Consider the following 25167-nt stretch of genomic DNA (forward strand, 5'->3'; position numbering starts at 1 on the left):
TTAAAAACTATTAAACTTAAATTATATCAAGACATTTTAATCAAAGATAAGTCAAAAACTTAATTAGTTGGCATCTGTTTGGAAGGTTGTTATTTGCCCAGTTCTTTCTCTGTTCCTGTGAATCAAAACTGTTTCCTGCTTTTTTTTTTAACACAAATATGATCTTGACCATGACCATACATGTATACTCCATGCTATAGGAATATACTTCCTATTCTATGGGAATGGTCAATTTAAAGAAGGGTATGGGAAAATTTAAACTCAACCTGTTTATTTTCTAATGCATATCATGCAAAAAAAACTTTCAAGTTTTAAAACATGTGCAGGAAGTGATTCATCACAGTGCTGTATGCATATAGAACATTCTGTTAAATCTGGAATTATATGTTGCAGATTCATCAACTCTGTTGTTAAAAGATAAAGAACATTATTTGTTTATTAAAATTTATTAAAGCGACTCTGAGGGTGTACAATAATCAATAAGGCAACAAATATAAAAGTATAAAAATCCACATTGACAGATAAATATTACAACTGAAAACAAATATACAAACCCTAGGCAAATAAGAGAAGAATGGCCAACCCAACAATGGAGCCATCAAAACATGCCTTTGGTTCCCAGGAGCCTCAGCCTGATAACATAACCAGATCTTGAGGGGCTTCTGAATATCAAAAGGCATGGAGCTAATCTAATCTTGGGAGTAGACCCCATGGCAGAGAAGGTGCGTCTCCCTGGACTCACCAAATATAGGTGCCTAATCAATTTACAGTAATCAATTCAGCTATCGCGACCTTTAGAATGAATGTCATCAGAACAGAATTGATTTCCTAGTTCTGTTATGATCTATTATGCTGCTGGGGTTTCAGAATAACAATTTCCTACCATCCAAGAAAACAAAAATGTTTTAGGGTGGAGTGATTCATCATGGCATGTAAGCTCTTGGTTTGCTTTGAAGTTGAGCTTTTATTTTAGCAGTCTTAAAATTATAGCTCTCTGTTTTGAAGAGAGGTACAAAACCAGGGTGGTATTCTGGTAGTTTTAGTGACAGAAATGTGGAAATAGATAATGATCTGCAGTATAACACTAGAGTTGGCTGATTGGTTATAAGTATTCACTATTGGCAACATGTACTTCATAGATTTTCAGATACATCATCTATGGACACTTGAAAGTAATCAAACTATAATGAGCATCAAATATTTTCATCTAATCAGTCTTGGTCCCTACAGAAAACATGCTTAAACTTCTTAAGTGGATTATTTAAACTATCAGTTTCTATCATAATCTTTATTTTATTTCTGGTGAGAATACATACACAGACAGATTTCATATATACACCAGAGGGAAAACTGGCAAAGGAAATTTAGGAACAAGCATACTAGATTAGGAATACTTTCCTTTTCTGTCTCTCTCTTTCTGTGTATATGTGTGTGCATAAATGTAAGTGTAAAGGAAGGTCCTGACTTTGGACATCAGAAATTAGATTAAAAAGTTAGAGCAATTCTATCAGAGAAAAGAGAAACGTTAACACAGTTCAAGGAATCTGATTATAGGCCTTGGTTACAACTGGGTGGAATTGGCAAGCAGGAGGAAGGATGATGACTCTGTTAGTAACAGTATCACTTTTAAAAAAATAATAATAATGTGGTTGCTTGCTTCTTGGCAAGAAGCCATTGCCTGTTCTTAATTTCCCTTTTTGCTTAATTTGGTTCTTGAATTTCACATTTTCCTAACTGCCCATCTAGCCATCTCCACTTCTATAATGTTTAGGGGAAGAATTGTAGCAATGTTTGTTTTGGGGTTGTTGTTTGTTTTATTATGGACAGCCATGCTTTATTACATAGCTCTTTATAAAGAGCTCTCATGCACACATGTGCGTGTGTGTGTATTTATTCGTTCACTTTTCCTTTTGGAGCATAAATAGAATTCCTTAGAAAACAACAACCCTGTGAATAGGTTTGGCTGAAAGAGTAGGTTGGCCCAAAATCAACATGCGAGTATCAATCGCTGAGATTTGACTTTCATTTTGGTCTCCCCAGTCTTAGCCAGCGGTGATTCTGCTCTTCCTAAATGAAAACTTAGTCTATATTAGAAGGGGAAGAGTGATCTGGGCCATCATGACTCTAGTGTGCAATGCCTTCAGCCCTGTTCTGTATTAGCATTTACATTATTTTCAATCCATCCTCTCGTAAAAGATAAAAGAAGTGGGAATCCAGAAATAAAACTTCTTGGTAGCTGCCCTGGCCTTCTGGAAGAAGCTCTCTCTCCCAAGATCAATGCTATCTTTTAGAAAGTTATAAAGTCTTGGCTTTTCCAGCAAACATTTGGAGGTTAAGTATCTTGCAATTTTCATTGCTATTTTAATCTACAGCAAAGCTTCTGATAGGTGGCACATAAGTAAAACAGTACAGTAGTGGGTGACCCAGAATAGCCCAGTTGGGATCTATTTGTTTTTGTTGTGTTCTTGTTCTAAAAGAAATAATCCTAATACGTTTCTGCACCTTCCTTCCCCAAGGTAGTTGTATAAATGGTGCAACTGAACATTTTCTGTTCTGAACTAAACAGTTGGATATAGACCAGGGGTGTCCCACCTTGACAACTTTAAGACTTGTGGACTGGGGAATTCTGGGAATTGAAGTCCACAAGTCTTAAAGTTGCCAAGGTAGGACACCCCTGGTCTAGAGGATTAAAGAGTGTCCATCTGTTCCATAAGTGTTGCTTGAGAAGACAAAACAGCCAGGAATTAATGGATGCTTTGGTCTTTTGTCTCACCAAGGGCAGCTGACAGAATTGCTGATGAGGTGACAATGAAGAAAACATCTGCTCCCCTGCTGGGTGGAAGTACATACACAGAGGGCAAACCTTATTATTCTCTTTAATAGAATCTTGTTAAAGAAATAATAAGTATCCTTTCCTAGATGCATATCAGTAATTTAACTTACTATTAACAGATACTTGAGGCAATGTATTTATATATGTAAAATAATATTTCTACTCTGCTGCATACAATGCAGGCATCCATCGGCTGGAGTTAATACCAGACAGTCTAAATAAGTAGTAGAGGAAAACAACAGAAGTGATTTAAGTTTGTGCAACTGTTTATAAAAGACAGATGTGGAAAGTTTAATATTAATTAAGCGCATCCCATATGATGTGTGAGAGGAAAAAACATTGTTTTTAGAAGTGTTAGTGTATTTGCTTCACTGAAAAACACATTGCGTGTTTCCTGTTGTATAGATCTGTATAGCTTCAAAGCCGGGTATTTTAAGAGGAACTCTATACATAGACACGTATGTGTATATTTTTCTTCAAAAGGAGGCCACAATGGTTATAGGAAATAGCATTTTTCTTTATAAGAATCTGAAGTCTCATGTTGGGACTGAGAAATGGTGAATAAGTGAAGACCCTCTAAAGAGCTTAATATCTGAATAAATTTCAATCTGAAGTTACTTTTTGTTTTGTTTTGTTTTACCATACTGTCCATCATGACTCTTTCATATTACTTCTCCATATGGCTGAGCTGAATATGAACCACATAGCACAGAGTGATTTTTCAGCCTTAGATGTTGTTGTAGTTGTTGTTGGTTATTATGTAATGCATATACAACATGAAATCACAGCTGACTGTTCTTTAGCTGGCTTTCGTTCGCGTGGAATTTTTCCCAAGAACATAGGAGGTTGTAATTGTATCAGCATAGTAGTTCCAAGCATTGTGGTGTTTTGTAATTGGCAGATGGAAATGTTGTCGATGTGCAGATTTTCAAAGTGCTGGCCAAGGCTTTTTGGTATGGCACTCAGTGTGTCAATAAACCACTTAGGACCACCACAGGCAGTTCATGCCATAATCTTTCAATTTTCAGGTCTTGACTTTGTGATCTTCTCCATTTCATTGTCTTCTATTCTACTATCCCATTGTAATGCCACACCAGTTATCCATACTTTCTTCTTTTCAACCACAGGTAAAACTGGTGTATTATTCATCAGGATTGTCTTTAAGTTTGTATTTGTAATTATTAGTTTCTTATAGCTATGACCTAGAGCTTACACCTTACCAGGGCTTCCAAACATCTAGATTTGTTTTCCCATATCCATTTGCTCTTTACAGAAGTAAAAAATCTGCTTTGCCTTTTTTTACTGCAATGTTAGTATTATATTAACAGTTGTATAATATGTGCAAAACCTGTGCATTACTTTCATTTACTAGTTGTTAGTACTGCTTTTCATTTAGTAGTAGTGTCATTGCCTTGATGCTGGCATAAAACTGTACAGTGGTACCATGGTACTCAACTGCTTTGAAACTCATCAGATTTGGTACTCAACCCATTTTGATGCAAACATTTTGTCCTGGTATTCATCGTTTGTTTGGTACTCAACACCCAAACTAAAACTTTGGTTGCCTTGTGACTCATTGCATTATTCCTTATGGGGAAAATTCATTGAGTACTCATTGTTTTTGGTACTCATCGCACCTCCCAGAACCAATTAATGATGAGTACCAAAGTAGCACTGTAATTTTATTTATGGCTTTTTAAGATGTCATATTTTGTTGGGTAGGGCAGGCAAATGATTATCAAGTGGCAAGTTGATAATCATTTGCCTACCCTACAAATTGCAAGTTCATAAATGGGAGCATATAGTTGTCACCTGAAGAAAGCAACTTTCAGCTTTGGATTAATTTTTAAACAGAAGATGGACATTCACCAATACATATTTTCCTATTACTTTCAGTGCAAGGTAGGAACACAGCGTGAGACTCGCTTCGGAGTGGGGGGGGGGGACTACATATTTAGAAGAATTAGGGAAAACAGATGACTCTTAATTAAAAGAATTTGTCAGCACTCCAGAAGTTTATTTCAAAATTTATTGCCAAGCTTTCAGAGTCCCTTCATATTTTGCTTCCCGTGACATATTTCAAGGAAACCAGAGTGTGCTGTTTTTAAACTTGATTATAGGTTGAATACTGCCAAGTAATTATCTGCCCAGAAATTGCTTTTCTTTCTCTTTTTTTCCCTCCTTTTTTCTTTATAAGTATGCATGAGAGGAAAGCTTGCTCAGGGTTGCTAGTATAATTAACCATTTCAGGCTGGCTAAGTTTTTACCTAATAAACATTAGATTTCACTTACATTACCTGCTTGTGGATCTGTAACTGTATGTACATTTCAGTCTGGCCTCACAGCTTGTTGAAATAGATAAATTGAAATTCTAACCACTTCTTTATTTTTATTGTGAATAGGCCCTAAATTATATTTAGATGTATTTTAAAATGTGGTAGCTTTATTAATCTAATAAATTAGTAAATTGATGTAATTGATGATCAATTATTAAAATTGATGTAAATTATGTAATTGACTACAAAAATAAATAACTCAGTGTAGCAACATACTGTTAAATTTCAGCTGTGAACTGAGAATTTGAGCTCAAATAAATAAAAATTCAGTTGACCAATTCAACAAACTTGTTGATGGAGACAATTTGTAGAGCTGTCTGTGGGAAGAGAAAATTGGCCCTTTAAAAAGGACTCTGAACAAATGTAGGTCATTGTAGCAGAGTGGACAGTGGAGAAGAACAGGAAATAATGAACCCCAGAAGAACAATGGAACATGACAGAACTGATGGACAGGAAAGCAGGGTGTCACAGAAGACAATGGAACTTGCTGACAGAGTTAATAAGGGACTGGTGGTACCTGAGCTGTCTATTCTGAGATGCTGCATAGTTAGTGGAAGTCAAGGATGCTGACAGAGAAGAATCGAGGAGTTGGAAGCCAACTAGGAGCCCATGGTACCAGCCACTGATTGAGGAGGTCCAGGATGCTAGTAGTGAAATCACAGCAGGCTGAAGACCTAGAAACAGTGAACCACTCACAGTAGATGGCAAAAAAGGCAGGAATCTCCAAAACACCACACCCTCTACTCCCCAGAAAGCCAAGTAATGACTCTCTCCCAGGACAACAGTTGAATGGTGACTCTAACAAGCAGCAGCATGACACCTGAGAACAGTCCATGATCCCGACTAAACCACCACCTTTTCTGCAAGGAACTGATCTGGCATACGTTAACTGTGTGGAAGAGTAGAATAACAGCATAGAAATAATATAGGTATGAAGCATAGATACTTACAGATATAAAATACTGTATAGAAGTACAATTGAAATTACTATGAAGATATGTTACAGTAAAAACATAGCAAGTGAGAGTAAGCTTACAGAAACCAAAATGTAGAAATAAGATAATAGGTAATAAAAAAAAACAGAAAGTCGATAACAAAACGGATTTTTTAAAAAATAGTAGGCAAAGGCAATGTTAACACAATGTTAAATTAATGAAATTGGACTAAATAAAAGCAGGGCCCATATTGTTGTAGATGTTCTTCAGGAAAGCCTATATGGACTTTCTTGAGGGGAAAAGAGGTACAGCTCTAAACCAAGTGGGCTTTTTGGAGTCATTAAATGATCTATCTCCTTCTCTGACTTTTCATGGTTTCGGGTTAGAGCAATTATCAAAATCTGTTTCTTTGTGGTATCTTTATAGTTATATAAGTTTGATAAGTAATCTGTATTTTTTCATCTCCTTCCCTCTCCATAGCCTTGGGATAAATTTCCTTGGATTGTATAACTGACCTACATATTAAAAGGCCTGCATGCCATTCTATAGTTCAGCTCTTTTCTAAAATGACTAATTTAATTCTCTGCTTAGCCTCCATTCCACCCAAAGAAAATTTACCTGTTTATTCGACGAATTGCTTAGATCCTGGTTTCTTAATCACATGATTTTAGACAATGGGCCACAATCTTTCTAGAAAGCTCTATTTCAAGTATTGAATATAAAGCTCCATCTATCACCCTCCCTCATTCACAGGCAGATGGAGAAATTGAGAGGATAAATGCTATATTGGAGTAATATATTTGTTACTCATTACATTAATGGTAGGTTAACCAGACTGGTCTGTTACCTGCAGTTTCCTTTGCTTATAATAAATTCAGTTCATGTCTCCATCCAGATGTCACAATTTCATACTATCTACAGCTATCAGCCATGTCTAAGGCAACCTTCTGCCCCCATTCTGGAGGTTTGCAGTTTCCTCCAGGAATTTGTAGCTGCTTTCTCAGTCCCTTCTTAACTGCATTATTCCAAGGATCCTATGATGCTGACCATCATCATTATTAGCAAGGCTCCCTTATTACTGTTGAGATTACATCTAATTTTCTTCCAGATTGATTCCCTCCACATCCCAAAAGCTGAATGCCCTGTTTACTGGAACATTCTATGTAATTGTAATAGTAGGGATCAGTGCTGTGGTCTTTCACATTCAGTTGCCAGAAACACTGAAAACACGTCCAGTTTCCTATCAGTTCCTCCTGGTCCTGCAGTTTTCTTTTTGTCCTTTGTGCGTAGCTGTGTAAGAAATTTGGTGCTGGAATATTGGAATATTGGAAGGACTCTTTGATGCCTAAGATCTCTGACTAGATACTCTGACAGCCTCTGCACCTGCTAGCGATTCTAAATGGGAGATGACATTGTTTGAGGAGAGATGGGGGTGCACATATGAGAGAGGATCAGTTCCCATTGAAAATGTGAGGGAAAATTCTGTGAATTTCTGGCAGAGAAACAGAAGAAACCAACATTCCCCTTTCCTGCTATCTTTAATCAGGAAATAGAGGGAAAGAAGTCTCAAAAAGGAAGTAAAAATAAGAGGAAGTGCTTCATTTGAAATTTTTAAAACATGGAAGTGTGCAAGAAATGGCATGATATTCTCCAACTACCCACAACCAGAAAGAGAAAGGAAGCACTTGACACTTCAAAGTCAGGCTCCCTTCCTGACCTGCTTTCCATTGTTCCTGAGCTTCTGGCTCCTGGTGGCCCCCTACCTTGGGGGTGATCATTGCTTTTTGACTCCGAAAGTGGTTTATTTGAGCTCCACCAGACCAGCCTTCGGAATTTATGACTAACATCCCTGGCAGTCTCTCTTCAGATATCCCCTCTCTCTGCTACAGCACACAGGCAAAGCTCCTCTCTGCTGCAAACACACTCTTGCCAGATTTACAACCTCTAGTGTATGTGTTATCTCTGTTTATGCTACCTTGTTGAATTGATTTACAGTTAAGCTAATAAAAGTTCTGAGAACCAGTATGCTGTTCATTCTTGCCTGTTCACAGCTGGATACACAGGAGGAAGAAGTCCAGAGCTTAACCTGTGCTCTGAAGCATAGGCTTCTGACTCTTTTGCACTGCAACAGGGATCATTTGCTCATTTTGAGGGTTCATTCTTGTCTGCAGTAAAGATGCTAATCTAACTGAGTTGTGTCTGGGAGTCTTCTGCCAAGCCCAGCTGAGACCTGAATTAAGTGTCTGATTTATTACCAAAACTGGGTGTGAAGCCTGAGATGAAAAGGGGTAGCTCTAGGTTTGTATTGATTTGGAAAGTACAGATCAGATAATATTCACTGAACTAATTTTTCCTCGTTGTTTAAAATATGCCCCCTCCTCTCTTTTTTGCCACACAATCATGATCTACTATTTTGGCCTAATAAACTGTTCTCTAATTTCTTGTTGCTGAGGTTTTTCTGTTTTCTTTCATGTACCTCAAAACGTTTGATTGCATTCCTTCCATATATTAAGGGGAGGGTGTAATGGGGTCCACGTTTTCCATTGCCTTGCATTTATTCTGTATTTTACTTTTAGAGAATTCTACAGTTTCTCTCTCCTGAGTCAGTCCTGTTTGCCAACAACAATGATTTTCTCACTAATTCAGAAGAGGCAATAGGAAACGAAATTATTGTTATATTAACTGAAATGATACAACGTATTTCCAGGTGTAAGGACTTCATTCAAATATGGTCTCTCTAAATTATGTATATCTAATATTCCATCTCAGATAAAAAAAACCTAATTTCTGATGCCCTAACATGTGCATTGATAACATATCACAATTACTAATCTTTTGAGAACACCAATAACAACAGCAATTGTGAAAGGAGAAGGAAAGAAGGCAACAGAGCGCTTAAGCATCTCTCTCCAAGAATCTCAGCTATAGCATAATAAATTGGATTTGGAGCTCCAAGCTCCCCTCCCCATTGATTTTCATACAACTGATATTGTAGGAAGGTAGGTAGGTAAGGTAGGATGGATGGAAGGATAGGATGGATGGACAGACAGACTTAACCAAAATGGAGCACAGTATTTTGTCATAAATTATTGTGATCATAAATCAAGGCATCATGTGACTAACTCAATTTAAAGACCATTTTACAATGGTCATAATCACTTGGTTGTTAAGCGAATCCAGCATATCCAATGGATGGGTTTTGCCATTTTCTACTGGGAAGTGACAAAAAAAAACCCATCATAAATCATGGTCATGTGATCATAGTTGCTACAATGTCCCTAAATAAACTTTGGCTTCACTTGGTGCACTGTACACTGAGTTTGTGAGTTTCTGCCTAATTTATTTTAGACATCAGAAGCTATAAAAGTTGTTAATTTGATTTTTCATGACACCAAATGTGACAAATAAGAGAGGCTGATGTTAGGTAGTAAAGAAGGGGTTAGTTGAATAGTAAGGAGAGAGAGCAGAGTGTCACTTGCAAAGTGAGATATGCATCATTTTTTTCTAACAATATTTGAATACTTCCCACAAACTTCTCTTAATGTTGTAATACTGAATAGAGTTGCAAAGATAGAAAGAAATTGTCAGAAATTGAGACGATTGCCTTCGGTTTTCCAGGTTTAACCCAGTGAAATTATAGAATAAATGGGAAGCATGAAAACATAGAAAAAAGGAATAGAGACACAATAATCTTTCATTAAACCAAGATAATCTGCTGTATGAGATGATGGTAATATGAACCTGATTTCTTTAGCTCTAACAAAAGGCTAGCATTACGCTGCAGAATTTCAGAATAAAGTAATGGCATTTTATTTTCCACCTCTTTTGAAGAATTGAGGTTTTTCCAGCAGCCACGGTCAGCCATTCAAAATCCATAGCTATTCGATGTTTTCCAGCAATTGCAATATTTTAAATTTGATGACATAGCTGCAAAATTGATTCAGATTTAGTGTGTTTATAATCAGTCCTTTCTATTTGTTCCAATACAATGAAATCTTGGAAAGAATTTACACTATATAAAGGGACTCCACTAGCACTCTGAAAGCAGAACAGAACTAAATGTGGTGTGCAAGGAGAAGCCAGCAAAATCAATATAGAGTTCAAAATTGGTTGGATCAAATCAGGAGGTGTGGAAAAATAAAAAAGGAGGAGTGGAGAATCACAGTGTACCACTATGGGAGAAACAGTTGGGCAACGGCTCAGAATATTGCTGGCTATTTCATTCAAAGCTCTATTCCACCATGTCATCTACACATAATTCAGAAGACTAAATTGGGGGAATATTTTTTAATAACCTCAAACAAATATTTTTTGAAATAATTTTTTCCCTTTATTCTATTTTAGACAAATGGAAAGAAAAAAAACCACCTATGACTTCTCTATTTTTTGGCTTCCAGTTATTTTTTTTAGCAAGTTAATCCAGATGAGCACTTAATGTGATTCCTATTCATTTAAAGTAGCTTTAAAAAAAACTACAGGAACCCTACATAAAAATAAAGTCTCCTTCAAGTATAACTTGAGTTTATGGATATATCTGTGGAATTTTACAGCAACTATTCAAAAGTGATTTGTATTTACCTTCATCTGAGGGGGGTTTTGGGGTTGTTTTTTTCTTACTTCCCAATCTAGCCTATAACCCCAAAAGTCCCTGGAGAGGTCTCATTCAAGAGGCCCAACCTGTATAGCTTCCAAGACAAGACAAGGTCAGCCACTTGCTGAGAGAAATATTTATAGGTAACCCATAAAATGGTTCTCAACTTCCTTCATTTATAAGGAGTGGCCTATTAAAGTTAGAGATAGAATTAACCAGACAGTCTTGATCTGATAAGTATACAATCTGGAAATCATACCTGCTGTTTTTAAAATACCTTTTAAGGTTCCTATTAATCATACTTGTCAGGTGGGAAAATGTGGATAAAATCTTATTCAAAAGGTACATTAGGGAGCTATCCTATATATATATTTCTAACATTCAGTAACCATCTTCAGATATTAAAGAGATTAAATGAAAGTTGGGCTCATTCTGATCATTGTGAACACTTAAGTGTGAAGCTATATCTAGCCTGTGAAATTGTGGGAAAGAGAATAGTCTCATAAGAGAAACTTGTAGTACAAGTGGGCCTCGATTTACAACCAACTGAGCCCAAAATTTTTGTTCTAAAGTGAAATAGTTGTTGATTGAATTTTTCCCCATTTTATGACCTTTCTTGCCACCGTTGTTAAGTGATTCATTACAGTTGTTATATTAGTACCATGTCTGTTAAGTGAATCTGGTTTTTCCATTGACTTAGCTTGTCAGAAGGTCACAAAAGGGGATCACAGGACCCCGGGACACTGTAGCTGTCATAAATACAAGTCAGTTGCCAAGTGCCTGAATTTTGATCATGTGACCATGAGGATGCTGCAACAGTTGTATGAAAAATAGTCATAAGTCACTTTTTTTTTCCAGAGCCATTTTTACTTTGAATTACTTTTTACTTTGAATGAATTGTTGTTTAGGACTATTTTGAATTATTTCAGCCATCTGGTTTTGTGATTTTGTTTATAATCTCATTTATTCCGTCCAACCAAACAATAATGTTGGAAATAAATTAAACAAAGCTATCTGCCTATCAATTAGAGGGCTAACTCGCCAAAAACAGAACAAAGTAGTATCAAATATAGTGTAATGGGAGAAACCAACAAAAGGTACATTTTATTTGAAAATGTGCTGCCTGTTTGGGAGGATAGATTAAAAAATTCCAAGAGACCACTTCTCAGTGCTTTCCTTCTGGCAGTGTCTCAGGAGGGTTGCCAGCTCATCCATTCTGAGCTTTCCTTGTTCAGGTGACCCAGAGCAGAGCTTTTTTTAAGGGACTGGAAAGAATTGCAGAAGATACATTCTGCACAGTTTTCCTGACTCTTTAATAAAAAGTCATCAGTTCTGTTCTGTTTGTTTCCTGCTGGAGCATGGTCCTCTATTAAAATCATGTTGGTGTTTTCAGTTTCAGTTTCATGCTGCTGTAGTTTTTGCTTTGTCATTTGTCTATTCTTTTGTTACAGTTGCTTTTATTACATTTTGATTTGTCTTCCAAAGCAGATTAAAACTGAAATAAGCCCTCCCTTAAAATAAGGGAGGAGAAATAGAAGGAAATTAATTTTTCAAGGCAAGAGGATCATGCATAATAGAGAAGTATAGAGAAGTGTAGAGCGGTATATATGTCTAAGTTCTATTGCTATTGCTATTTCTTCAAACAAAATCTGAATACAATTTTAACAGATAGATGGGCCTACTAAACAGATGACGTTTTGATCATGGTCATGCTTGGAAATGAGTGAATGTTGTAAGGTAAATCAAGAGTATTGCCTGAGGAATACTAATTAAAGTGAAGTGTTCATTATATAAAGAGATTAAACATTTACAGTGGGAATTAGGAATAGTTAAAGATACTTTCTTACTTGTCCATTGTCATTTCCCGACATGCAGCATTCAGGATAAAAAAAAAAAAGTCCCGAGTGCTAATAGCGAAATTTTAAGTGATCCATAGCTATAGAGGGACATGGGGACATGGCGGGTATATCTCTTGCTATGACCTCATGCCCCCCCCCCCCCCAAATTTCCTTCCATAGCATGAAGCTTTTTAAAAACCTCTAATTTGCTCAGGTATAACGTAAGGAAGGAAGGAAGAAACTTTTTTCCTGTAATTGGGAGTTAAAAGTATGGAGTATTTGTATACCTAACTCCCAATTACCAGAAACGCTTTGATGTGTAAGCTATTTTTAAAGTAAATAGCCACAACACCTTATAGCTACACTGTGCAGTTAGTGCTGGGGGCTAAGATAAAATGTCTAGTTGTAACTTCCATGGGTATTTTCAGCACCTTTACTAAAACCATTTCATTTGAAAGAACTTTTACCTCCAAAACAAATGAGAGTTGGTCTTGTTTGTGCCATATTTGGACTTTACTGCTTTATATATGCCTTTTGGATATTTTATAGTTCAAAAACAAAACAACCGTTTCCAACATATGTTAAGGTGGGCTTGTAATGGTGGAAGAAGATATAGAAAGTCCCTTACCATGGACAACTTAATGTCTTTTTAATTTGAATATCCTCTAGAGAAGTCTAGGTTTCCAGGGCTAGCAAGCATTTTCTTCTTTTATACTTCTACCTTTGTCTTAGTGCAATCCAACACAGCACTTCATGTTGCTCACAATTTGAGAATGGCTTTAAGAACCTGTTACTTATTTGAGATACATAGGTACAAGGTGATTCTTGCATTCTGAAAATAGGTGTTGATGATGCTGATGAATTGAAGGCTGCACTATGGCTAATAGTTGCTAATTCCTGTTTATATCAGTCTTCTATGAATTGTTCATTTATAACTTTCCAAATTCTGGTCCAATTAAAATAAGATATTCTAAAAAGAAAGGAAGAAGAGCCTTATGTGAATATTGTGTTTAATGCATTTCGTTCCTGAATGTGACATGCCTTGTTAAGGATGATTAAAGTGAAGGATAATAGTTGCAATCTGCCAACAGAAAATAAACATGTAATTGCCATTATCTCTAGTCTAGAGTATACTTTTGATCATGACATCAACTTTCTCCCTGTCTTTTTTTAAACCATTCCTTCCTTTCAAGGACTTCTTATGTACTCAGGTATGAAAGGCCCTTCATTTTATCCATTAAAATATTGATCCTCATGCTTTTTAAAATAGTGACTAAAACCAGTCTACTTTAGGATGCTGCTTTGGGGTCACTAGGATGGAATAAAATCATTAAGAGACTGAAAATCAAAAATATTTTACTGTTGCAGAAAAGTTAATGGGGGGAAAACTTAACTGAGTGCTAAAAAGGGATTTCTTCATTTTGACAGTTACATATTTCATCAGCAGCAATATCAGTGATTCTGTTTGGTATGTTGTTTGCTCATGTGTGAACCTCTTTCCCATATCAAGAACCCAGACATTATTTGTAACAATTCCTTCCTGTTGCTTTCTTCTTCTGCTAGAACAGGCAAGAATTTTCCCCCCTCAAATGTAGTGTTAGTGTCTCTCTAAGGTACTTCAACTAAATAAAAGTTCAGTGTCCACAGGCCATCAGTCTTACTCTGTCCCTCATTCACCCTTCCCATCACCCGCCCATCTTCAAACTAATCAACCAAACTCTGGACGCTTTGAAATGTTTGGTAAGAAAACAGTTCTGTTTTGACAGACAGCAATTACAGCAGCTGGCTGAAGGCAGATTTTACAGCTCTTTAGGGGATCCCTTATGAATAGTAACTGAAGTTGATGTACTTTTATACAAACAGGCTTTGAGACAAAAAATGGTCCTTGGTCTGATTAACAGTGTCTCTCAATGGCTGCCTATAGACTTTGGGAGAAGAACTAGAACTATCACAGAGTAACCTCAGACTGCCTCTGTAGTAAAGCCTGTGATATGAGGTACCCTACCCTCCACCAGGTAACTGCCCCTCTCAGTTGAACCAAATTTATTTCCATAAGAAAGTTCTTGATTTCCCAAGTTAAAAATGTAACTGAGGTTATTTATGTACACAACAGCTGTCATTAATCTTTGCAACAATTTGTTTGCTCAGGTGACCCGGGCTTTCCAGCATTTACCATGCATTTATTCTACACAATTATTTGGAAGAAACTGTTAGTCACAACACCTAAAACAATCCCAATATGCAAAAGCAGTGCAACAAGCCACTAAACACCAGGAATAATCACTTGAGCTTGCTGGTTGTGTAAATATTAGCTCATCCCTCTCACACACACAGGTTGACAGGAAATATGGCACTTCTAATTAAAACTTCTCCGTCTGATTTTATTTTAGTTCTATTTCTTGAAATTACTTTTGGAAAATTCAGTAATTAAAACTTTCCCTCTTTGTCTTAAAAAAAATCTTTCTTGCCATGGTGTTCATCTTTATTGACCCCCCAGAATTTAATTCTTGTTTCAAGAATATGTCACTCTGTTTTTCAGTTAACCTCTTAACCTGTGTCCTGGAAAAAAAAATCAGGATGATCTCTGTTAAAGCATGCATCGTTCTCCTGTGAAGTTGCAGGAAAGAGAAAAAATTCTGTTGGTCCTTTGAGAATATTTCTGCAATCAGATGAAAAAGCAATTATCTTTCTTAGAAACACTGGCACCATGTGAAATGTATTAAGATTGATCCCTTAGAGTCCTTATAATAAAGTTTGGCTGCCATGGTACAACAAACTTAATGTGTTCTTGTTGTTGCTGTATACTATTTCTTTTTGGTAGATTGAGAAAATTTATTCACTCTTTAATGCTGATTTCCAAAGAATTGTACATACATATATACTGCAGTTTCTTGGAAACAATTTTTGTTTTTGGATTTTACTAAATGGGCACAACTCAAACTAATGGAAGGCTGAAATAAATATTATATTTTAAACACATTGATACATTTAAATGACCCCAGTCCATAATGTTGTTGGGTTTCATTTTTCAGTATTGCTATCTAGGCATGCATCAGTTCTGGCTACAAGAACCTTGTGATAGGATTTCAACTGCAAGGAAGTTTTGGGGACATAATATTTGTATTAGTATTTTCTGCTTTCTAAATTGTCCCCAGTTTTGATCAGCAATTTACCATATACATTCCAAATATCTCCCTTTATGTATACTGCTACATCGTAACTGAGGTCTTGACAACCTTATAAACAAACCATTTAAATGTTTTTAACATAATTTAAGGCTTATAGGAATCACATATATATTAAAAGAAATGAAAAGCTCTAACCTTTTCTAATAAATTGTAACATTTATTACATATTGCATTCACCACAATAAATAGCCCTGTTTATTGCATACACACATGAGTGTGTGTATGCATGCACACAAACACACACGCACACACACAGACAGAGAGAGAGAGAGACATTTGGAGTAACTGATTTATGTCCTTTATGTGAGAATAGTGAAGTATGTCCTTGTGAAAATAGATTTTTGTTCTGCGCAGCAATCAAGAGCTTATCTTAAGAAAAAGAATATTCTTTTGTGATGATTTAACAGTTTTAAAGCAGTTTTAAAAAGTCAAGTTACTAGCAGCCAAAGTACAATTTTTTGTGTCGCAAATTTTCTGTCCTGTCTTGCTAATAGATCCAGCATATCAGTATTAGATGTTTGCCAGTTTACTTGATGGTTATGTAGAGTATTTTAAAAGTTAGCAGCTATAGGATGCGAACACCAGCAACAAGTTGAACTTGTGTAGTTCAGACCTATTATTTCACTTAAATAATTGCAAGGCTGTCCAGGTGTCCTTATGTAAAAGCTGTTCACTCAGACAGGAAATTGTATCTTGTTCTGAGGTTTATTTTGTAATAAAATCCATAGACCTGAGGAATGGAGCTGCCGGGCCATAAATCATTTTATGAGTGGACTATTCTGACCTCAGGCCATTGAATTTTTTCACGTCATTGCACTGTGGGAATAATAGAAATGTAACCAACACATGGTCTTGACCTTTGATGTATCTTTAAGTAAGAGACCAGTCTATAAAGTCATATCTGAGATGTCTTTGTGGTATTGGTTACACATTTGAAGGAACTCCCTCAGAGACTCTGCAGGGAGTTCAGACTTCATCAGTATCTAGATAGTTTTTCCAGTAACGTGGAGGTGGTTCTTAAATAGCTTTTTCTTTAAATCCAGAAATAATTCATGTCTAAAGATTTAATATAATTCCAATGTTATTTATAAGTGAAGAATATTTAGCTGGGTGCCTCTTCTGAGAAACATTAATTATAATTTATAGTAAAAGTGGTTTGAAAATGTTTAAAATCTGGAACGTGCAAGATTATTTGGGTTTTTTTTAATATTTAAGTGATTTGTATTGCATGTGTATGTGTTTTTGGAACAAGACCTCAGGAACATAAAATCTAGGGCTCTGAAAGGTAGATTCAGAAAATATGTAGACCATGGATTTTCCAGCTGTATTCTAAATGTGAACAATATTTAAAGGATTCTTAAAACGCCATGCATATATTATTTGTTTAATTGAGCTGTTAGGCAGCTAACTAACAAGCAAAAAACCCTCTAAAAGCAGAAATGAAGCTGGACACATCTAAGGAAGCACAATCAGTTGCTTAGGAATTAAATAGAATGTTGTTTCCCAGGTACCCAACAATTGCCCCTCTAAAGTGGGTGAAAACATGAGCATGGAAAAGCACTTCTGGCCTATTTCATGGAGATGTGATAGAAGGAGAAAAAGAAACTTTTGGAATATAGATAGAAATATTCTGAATTCTGGAGACAACCATTTTCATGGATTCCCCCCCCTCTCCTGCAGATTTCATATAAATAATCAACATAAAGTTGTCCAGAAGGTGACTTTGCAGAATCCAATCTGGGTCAGCACCACAGCTTTAGTCTTCACAGCTTTTGGACTTGTGTGACATATTGTGGTGAGAGAGAAGCTCCCAGAGGATGGGCTCCAGCATGAGTCCGAAAACTCAGAAGACTAAACCTCTGGCCCCAGTGACCAACCAAGATTGGATCCTGCAGCATTATCCTGGGATATATGCATATTTGCCTTTATTCATGAAAAGGTGATAATTCCAAGACAGTTAAAGTAATACAGACTGCCTCCATTTCCACATTGCCAATTCCACTGAACAGAATAACAAATCTAGAACATGTGTTGCTGCATGGGCAGGCTCAGATACAAATTGAGAAGTATCTACAGTTGAATATGAATCTGTGAGCTGTTTGTAGTAGGACCATGCAGGCAGCCTGTGTTATAAGGTACTGCATTAAAGCTGTGATGACTAAACTGATGTAGTAGAAACTTTCCATGCATTTGCTGCTACCTTGTACACTAATCTTTTCCATATTCAGTGGTTGCACATGGTGAGAATTTTGTTGAGCAGGAGGAACTTCCGCAGTACTTCTGGAAATATTCTGACATGATCTCTCTTGTCGAGAATTCTTTTTCCCTTTGATATGCTAGCAGCTTATATTGCATTTCATAAAAATACAGGGCATTTTAAGTTGAAAAATGAACTGAAACTCTTTGAAGCTTAACTTTTTTAAATGATAAGGTAGACGGATATATGTAACTTGCTCTGAGTTTAACTGGATATAGCTTGCTTTAGGAAGCTGTCTAGGTGTGCATGTGTACATACAACTTTCTTGCATAAAGGGGATATTCAGGATATGGTCATATTTAAAGGGACTGTCAGTTCTCTGATAGAATCTCACTGCTATCATGAGATTTCCCAATAGATTTATTTAGCAAATACTTCTGCTATAAATTCCAGTGAATGCTTAGAATAGAATAGAATAGAATAGAATAGAATTGAATTGAATTGAATTGAATTGAATTGAATTGAATTGAATTGAATTCTTTATTGGCCAAGTGTGATTGGACACACAAGGAATTTGTCTTGGTGCAAATGCTCTCAGTGTACATAAAAAAGATACATTCATCATAAGGTACAACATTTAATGATAGTCATAGGGTACAAGTAAGCAATCAAATCATACTAGGAAACAATCTATATAAATCATAAGGATATCATAAGTGGGAGGAGATGAGTGATAGGAACGATGAGAAGATTAATAGTAATATTAATGTAGACTTTGTAAATAGTTGGACAGTGTTGAGGGGATTATTTGTTTAGCAGAGTGATGGCGTTCGGGGAAAAACTGTCCTTGTGTCTAGTTGTTCTGGTGTGCAGTGCTCTATAGCGTCGTTTTGAGAGAAGGAGTTGAAACTATTTATGTCCAGGATGTGAGGGGTCTGTAAACATTTTCACAGCCCTCTTTTTGACTCGTGCAGTATACAGGTCCTCAATGGAAGGCAGGTGGGTAGTTATCGTTTTTTTCTGCAGTTCTATAAGCCAATGCGGCTTATAGTTCCCTCAACATATCACCTCTATAAGCGTCCTAAAATGACCATAGCTTTAACAAGATACATCCTGATATTTTAAAAGGAATACAAAGCAGGAATCGGCATTAAATTATGAACAGGGCAAGATATGTTTGAGCAGGGTGAGTGAAGTTAATCAGTTCTTTTCTTTTTCTTTTTTTCTTTTTTTTCAGACAAGAAGCCCTTCTAGCTGCCATTAGTGAAAAAGATGCCAACATTGCTCTCCTGGAGCTTTCGTCCTCTAAGAAAAAAACTCAAGAGGAAGTCGCTGGATTAAAACGTGAAAAAGACCGCTTGGTTCAGCAGCTGAAACAACAGGTACTTTTGCAGCGCTCTGAGGCTTTTAGCTTATCAGGAGCAAATGTTGATTCCTGCCTCCTCTAGCACCTCTTTCTTCTAGAGCAAAATATCTCAACCTTAAACATTTTAAGATTTGAGTTGGAAATCTGGGAGTTGAAGTCCACACATCTTAAAATTCCCAAGGTTGAGAGACATTGCTCTAGAGTACTCATGTTTTTCAAATTCCTCAGAAAACAGAAACACCATTACATCAAAGAGTGAGATGTTCTTTTTTCAGTTTCCAATTAGCAGAGAATTTACTCAGAAGGCTTTCCTGCCACTAGAGTGAGGACTCTGTTCTATATGGATGCTCCTGAGCTATATAGTATGTCTGTGATAGCCACCTTGGAAAGATAAACAGATTCTTATTAGTATTTTTATGGAAGGAAAGTCGTACATGATTGGTGGATTAACATGCTTAATAAGGAAAAGTGTTTATCTTTTCTGCTTTTGTGTTACCTGCGTTATCCTTGCTTGAGGGTTGTTATACAGCATATGGCTGATTGTGAAGGGGCCGTTTTACTAAGAGTCCACTATTTGTGAAATACGCTTGGCAGAAAAAAGCCATTGGGGGCCTAATTTACTATATTTAGTACCAGCATCCCTTTTTTTTCTTTTAAGATGTTTAATTTTCTTAAGTTTGTTCTTCTGTTGTAATTATAAGATATTTGATGCTCTTAATTTTTTTTTTAGGACATTATTTTCCCCTTGCTGTCTTTAATTAATTTTAGAAGCCCTCTAATCACTTTTTGCAGATGAACTTTTGCCATTTTTCATGCATTATTTCCTAAAGAGGAAATATAATTGTCACCGTATATTGTCACTTCACAGTGACTACTACAATTCTTTCCCCAAACATAGGTGGCTTATCTTCTCAGCTGGTTCATGATAAAATATAGATTGGGAAACTTTGAGTTTGAAGAATAAATAGGACTGCTTCAGGAACATAATGCTATCTTACAAGGCCCAGATTTTTTGATGAGGATACCCATAACTAAGCCCTGCTTATGTGTGGTAATAAGTTCAAATAGTTGGAATCGGTGTATTTGTATATAATTTATTTATCAAATATGTGTCACAATATATTTCTTTTATGCCTTGTGGCAGTTTAAAGTACAGTGGAACCTCTGGTCATGAATGCTTCTGACCACGATCAAATTGGGTTCTGACCCAAAAATCCACATTTTTGAATCAGGTCACAATTCAAAAATCAGGTGGGGATCAAACACAGCCACAGCCAATTCCCCTTCCGCACTGATTTCCCCTTCCATGCCAATTTTTTTTTAACGGCTCATGCACAGTCAGTCTCGCTTCCGGTCACGACCAAATCGGGTTGCGACCGAAGTTACGGAACGAATTATGGTTGTGACCGAAGGTTCCACTATATAATCTGCTGTTTGGCAGATTAATAATGACAGAAGCCAGTGCAAATTGATTTTCCTGTGATACCTTCAATAGTTTAGGTTTTAAAAGTTTTGTAGATCCCCAACCCAAGTCACCTTGTTTGAGTTGAGCAGTCTTATAAAATTAGTCCAGAAAATAAATGATTAAAAATATTTTTTTTAGGAAAAAAGCTGTAGTTTCCACTTTCAATATGTTTATTATTCAGAGAGCTCTTACATGTATATAAAGAAATAGAGCAATAATTTTATTGAGTTGAATTGAATTCTTTATTGGCCAAGTGTGATTGGACCACAAGGAATTTGTCTTGGTAGATATGATCTTAGTGTACATAAAAAGAAGATACATTTGTGAAGAGTAAGGAATCATAAGGTGCAACACTTAATAATAGGGTACAATAAGCAATCAAATCATATTAGGAAACAGTCAATAAAAGTTGTTAGGATACAAGCAACAAAGTTACTGTCATACAGTCATAAGTGGGAGGATATGGGTGAAAGGAAGGATGGGAGGATTAATAGTAATAGTAATGCAGACTTAGTAAATAGTTTGATGGTGTTGAGGGAATTATTTGTTTAACAGAGTGATGGCATTCAGGAAAAAATGCACAATCAAGTTCAAAGAACATGAATGAAAGAACCACAACTTATAGATAAAACTTAATTTCTCTTAGTATGATCAGTAATGGAAGTATTGTGCCAAGTAAGAGTGATAACAACTGCACAGAAAATATTTTTGAACATACCACTGGAACTGGATTAAATTCAGAGGAATATTTCAATTCAGAACAACTTAATTAATAAGTAGTTGTTGTTACAGAGAAATGCAAAAGTCCTAGCAGGACTCTGAAAATTGGGGCAGAATGGAATTATGTAGCTGATGCATAATACATGTGGTTCTTTTGGAGGTAATGGAACTGGGGCAAGAATTGTGGCTATTGGGTTGGAAAGGAAATGGCAGTGAGGACACTGTGAACAGTCTGGTACACCGCAGGCTATAGATCATTTAGATTCATACAGTGGTATATAAGCACAGTAAATAAATAATTATTCCAGCCACATCTGTTTTTGAGAGCACCATTCCTGGTGTGAGTGAACATATCTGCTTTAAATCAGTAATATATTTTACAAGCCATTACAATAGTAATGCATCTCAAATAAAAGGTTTCCACTTGGTAACATATAGAAGAAGGCACGTTTGATCTGCCAAGGGAAGAAATTTAACAGCATGAGCACTCAAGCAAATAAAACTCTGCTCTGCAAGCAAAATTACAGTTAACTCAGTTTGTAGTCTAACAAATTGAATTTTAATGTAAGAAAGAAATGGTTTTGATCAGGAGGACTGCATCTCTTGCACAATATGGTTTCACATAGTTTATTTCATCCACTCCAAAAACCTGAGTTGTTTTATGGTATCTTCATTTTTTTTAATAGCGTCACTATTTTTCTTTTAACACCTTCATACTTAATACAAATAGTCTTCAACAACCACAATAGGTACCAGAATTTCAGTGCTAAGCAACACACTGTTAAAGCGAGTCATTACATGACCAGACCTAGTTTTACAGTTATTGTCAACGTGGTCGTTAAGCAAATGACATGGTCATTAAGTAAGTCTGGCTTACCTAATTGACTTGTTGGAAGCTCACTGGGAAGGTTGCAAATCACCATCATGGTTGCAGTACACTGCAACCAGTGTAAATGGAAGCCAGTTGCCAAGCACCCAGATTATGATCATATGATGTCAGGGATGGTGCAGTGGGTGTAACTCTGAATCTTTGGGTCATAAGGCACTTTTTCTGATTCTGTTCTAACTTCAAACCATCCTATAATGAATGGTTTGAATGTTAAGCTGAAGGCTACCTGTTATTCAATGTGAGATTCAAAAATTTTTTTACTACCAGTTCTGTGGGCGTGACTTGGTGGGCATGATGTGGCTTTGTGGGTGTGGCAGGGGAGAGATACTGTAAAATCTCCATTCCCTCCCCACTCCTGGGGGAAGGTTACTGCAAAATCCCATTCCCTCCCCACTGCACTAACCTGCTTTCCAGCTCCTTTCTCCAGTGCAGGGCAACAGAAGAAGACCCAGCCAATCATCTGGGACTCGGGAGGCAGAGACTATAGGGGGAAGGGGCTAGTCAGAGGTGATAACTTGCCTGTTCTCCGAACTACTCAAAATTTCCCCTACTGGTCCTCCAGAACTGGTCAAAACCTGCTGAATACCACCTCTGCTGTAATTGCAAAGTTGGTACAAATAAGGGAGAATAGCTCAGGGGTGAAATGAGGGATCCTTGGTTGTTTTCTTGCTGACGTTTGATTAGGCAATGAAGATTGTATATCCAGTATGTAGAAGTTGTGATACACTTGATACACTGTTTTGGTATGCTGTTGTAACCTGGAAATTTAAAGTCGCAATATACATTTTCTCAATGAGGTGCCTTCCTGTATTTAAATTTTGTTCCCAATCTAGTGGCATGAAGATTGCCATAAAGCTATTATTTTACAGTGTAACCTCTTTTAACATTGGTTTCTTTTGATTTGGGGCAGGGTTGTTTGTTGTTGTTTTTTGGTATCCTTACAATTCAGCATTACTTCCAATATCAAGAATTCTCATTCTGGACAAGTTATCCTCTACTGTCCTCAACTCAGAACTCAGCTGATGATTTCCAAGAAGTTATTATTCAACTGTAACACATTCTTTCCTGGGGGCCGTGCTATGCTACCTGTTAGGACTTTTTAAGATATATGTAAAAGAAATGTTTTGTCTAAAACATGTTATGTGGTTTGTTTTTGTATCAGGATGCTAAAAAAGACTGCTTTTTAACAATGTTTAATATGCTTTGGTAATCTCTCAGATTGATGTTCTCTTATCGGTATGTCCAAGTCTTACACTAAATCTCCCTCATCTTTATCTTTAATTCTGAAAACCAGGATGCATAACTTCTGCCAAGTAAATTCTGAGGTCAATAATCCTTCATTTCCCAAGAATATACAAATATGTATTAGTTAAAATTGAAGATGTTCTGTTTTATGTTGTTTTGTTTCTGTATCTGAAAAACTGTCTACTTAGGTTTCAGCCTTACACCAGATTTAGAAGAATCTGACTTGGAAAATCTGGATTCAGATCAATTTCTTCTTGATTATCTGTTCTTTCTCATTCTTTCCAGATGTTCAAACTGCTGCAAAATTCTGATACATTTGTTTCATCTTTAAAACCTGATTTCTCCTTCCTATATTAGATCCTCTGCCTATTATGATACCACTGGGATTTTATAACCTTTTGGCTTTCCTGGTTCTCGCTCAAAACCTCCAGTTGTCAATAAATCAAACTAAAATTTGCAGGTTTTTTTCTATTACCTCCTCTCCTCTTACTTTTCTGTTTCTGTCTATGATTTCTTCAACTGAACTTCCTGACCTACACCAATGCCATCATCTTTGAAGAGAGAGGGACACGTAAATGAAAAAAAGGGTCAAATTTCTCTTTGGTGGAGTTTTCCCCCCCCTCTCCATTCCTATATACTATATTCTCTTATTTTTCCACAATCTTCTTTTTTGGGTGGGGTGGGGGGAATGAGTAGTAGTTTGCTGTCAATTTATATAGTAGTCCAGTCCAGGATGCTATTATAGCAGAATGTTACACAGAAACTGATACCAGCTGGGATTGTGCAAAATGAAGTTAGTTTGGCCTCAACAGCAGTCATTTCTGTGGATCAGAGCAAATGCAGGATAAACAGAAATAAAATTGGCAAGGAGAGGGTTTTTTTTTTTTTCATCCTCAGTAGTTTCAGGAAAAGGATGAGTGAGGGGAGTGACAGAGAAAAAGTAACTTCCACTTCTTCCAAACAACTTCTTATCCCATCCATATATTTTGGCATGCAGATATGTAATTAAAAATAAGTAACATATTAATGCTCGATGAAGTTGGGCTGCAGAAGTATCTTCACAATGACTTAGGAAGTAATTCTTCTGAATTTGCACATCTAAATGTAACAAAGAGCAGTATAATCCCCCAAAATTAAAAATCTAACATCTTAACTTTTGCCAATTGATTTTTGCAAAAAATACCTGGTTGAAAGTTACTGTCATTCAATCCCCAATAGGATCACAAAGTAATTATTTTATTATACATAGTTAGCAGGCAAGTCAGGGTGGGCTTTTTGTTTTGTTGTTTTGTTTTGCCCCTTTACATAACATACAAGTTGATGTGTCTGGGCAAAATGCCATCAGACAAAACCCTCAAATGATTTTCTTACCAGTTTTTGGCCCATTGGAGAGACATTTCATTGCTTCATTGTTTCATTACTATTAATTAAAGTACAAATAATTACCAATATTTAAAAAAAACCTACATATTTTGGAGTACTGAAAGATTGTGTCCGAGGAAGAATAGGATCTTAGATGTTAAGTTAGAAGGTGGCTAAGAACTGCCCTGTTTTCCTGAGTTAC

General features: G+C 36.4%; 1 protein-coding gene across 10 annotated transcripts in view; it reads left to right on the forward strand.

Moving 5' to 3' along the window:
* Positions 1-25167, forward strand: part of ERC1 (ELKS/RAB6-interacting/CAST family member 1) — a 140653-nt gene that overhangs the window by 88688 nt on the left and 26798 nt on the right. For all 10 annotated transcript variants that reach the window (XM_087935049.1, XM_087935046.1, XM_087935048.1 and 7 more), the window contains one exon: positions 19156-19300. In XM_087935049.1, the coding sequence (XP_087791175.1) occupies positions 19156-19300 (145 nt within the window). The remainder of the gene's footprint in view (positions 1-19155; positions 19301-25167) is intronic.

The sequence above is a fragment of the Pseudonaja textilis genome, chromosome 5 (genome assembly GCF_049901715.1).
Source record: "Pseudonaja textilis isolate UNSWEBS1 chromosome 5, rPseTex1.2, whole genome shotgun sequence".
Lineage (NCBI taxonomy): Eukaryota > Metazoa > Chordata > Lepidosauria > Squamata > Elapidae > Pseudonaja > Pseudonaja textilis.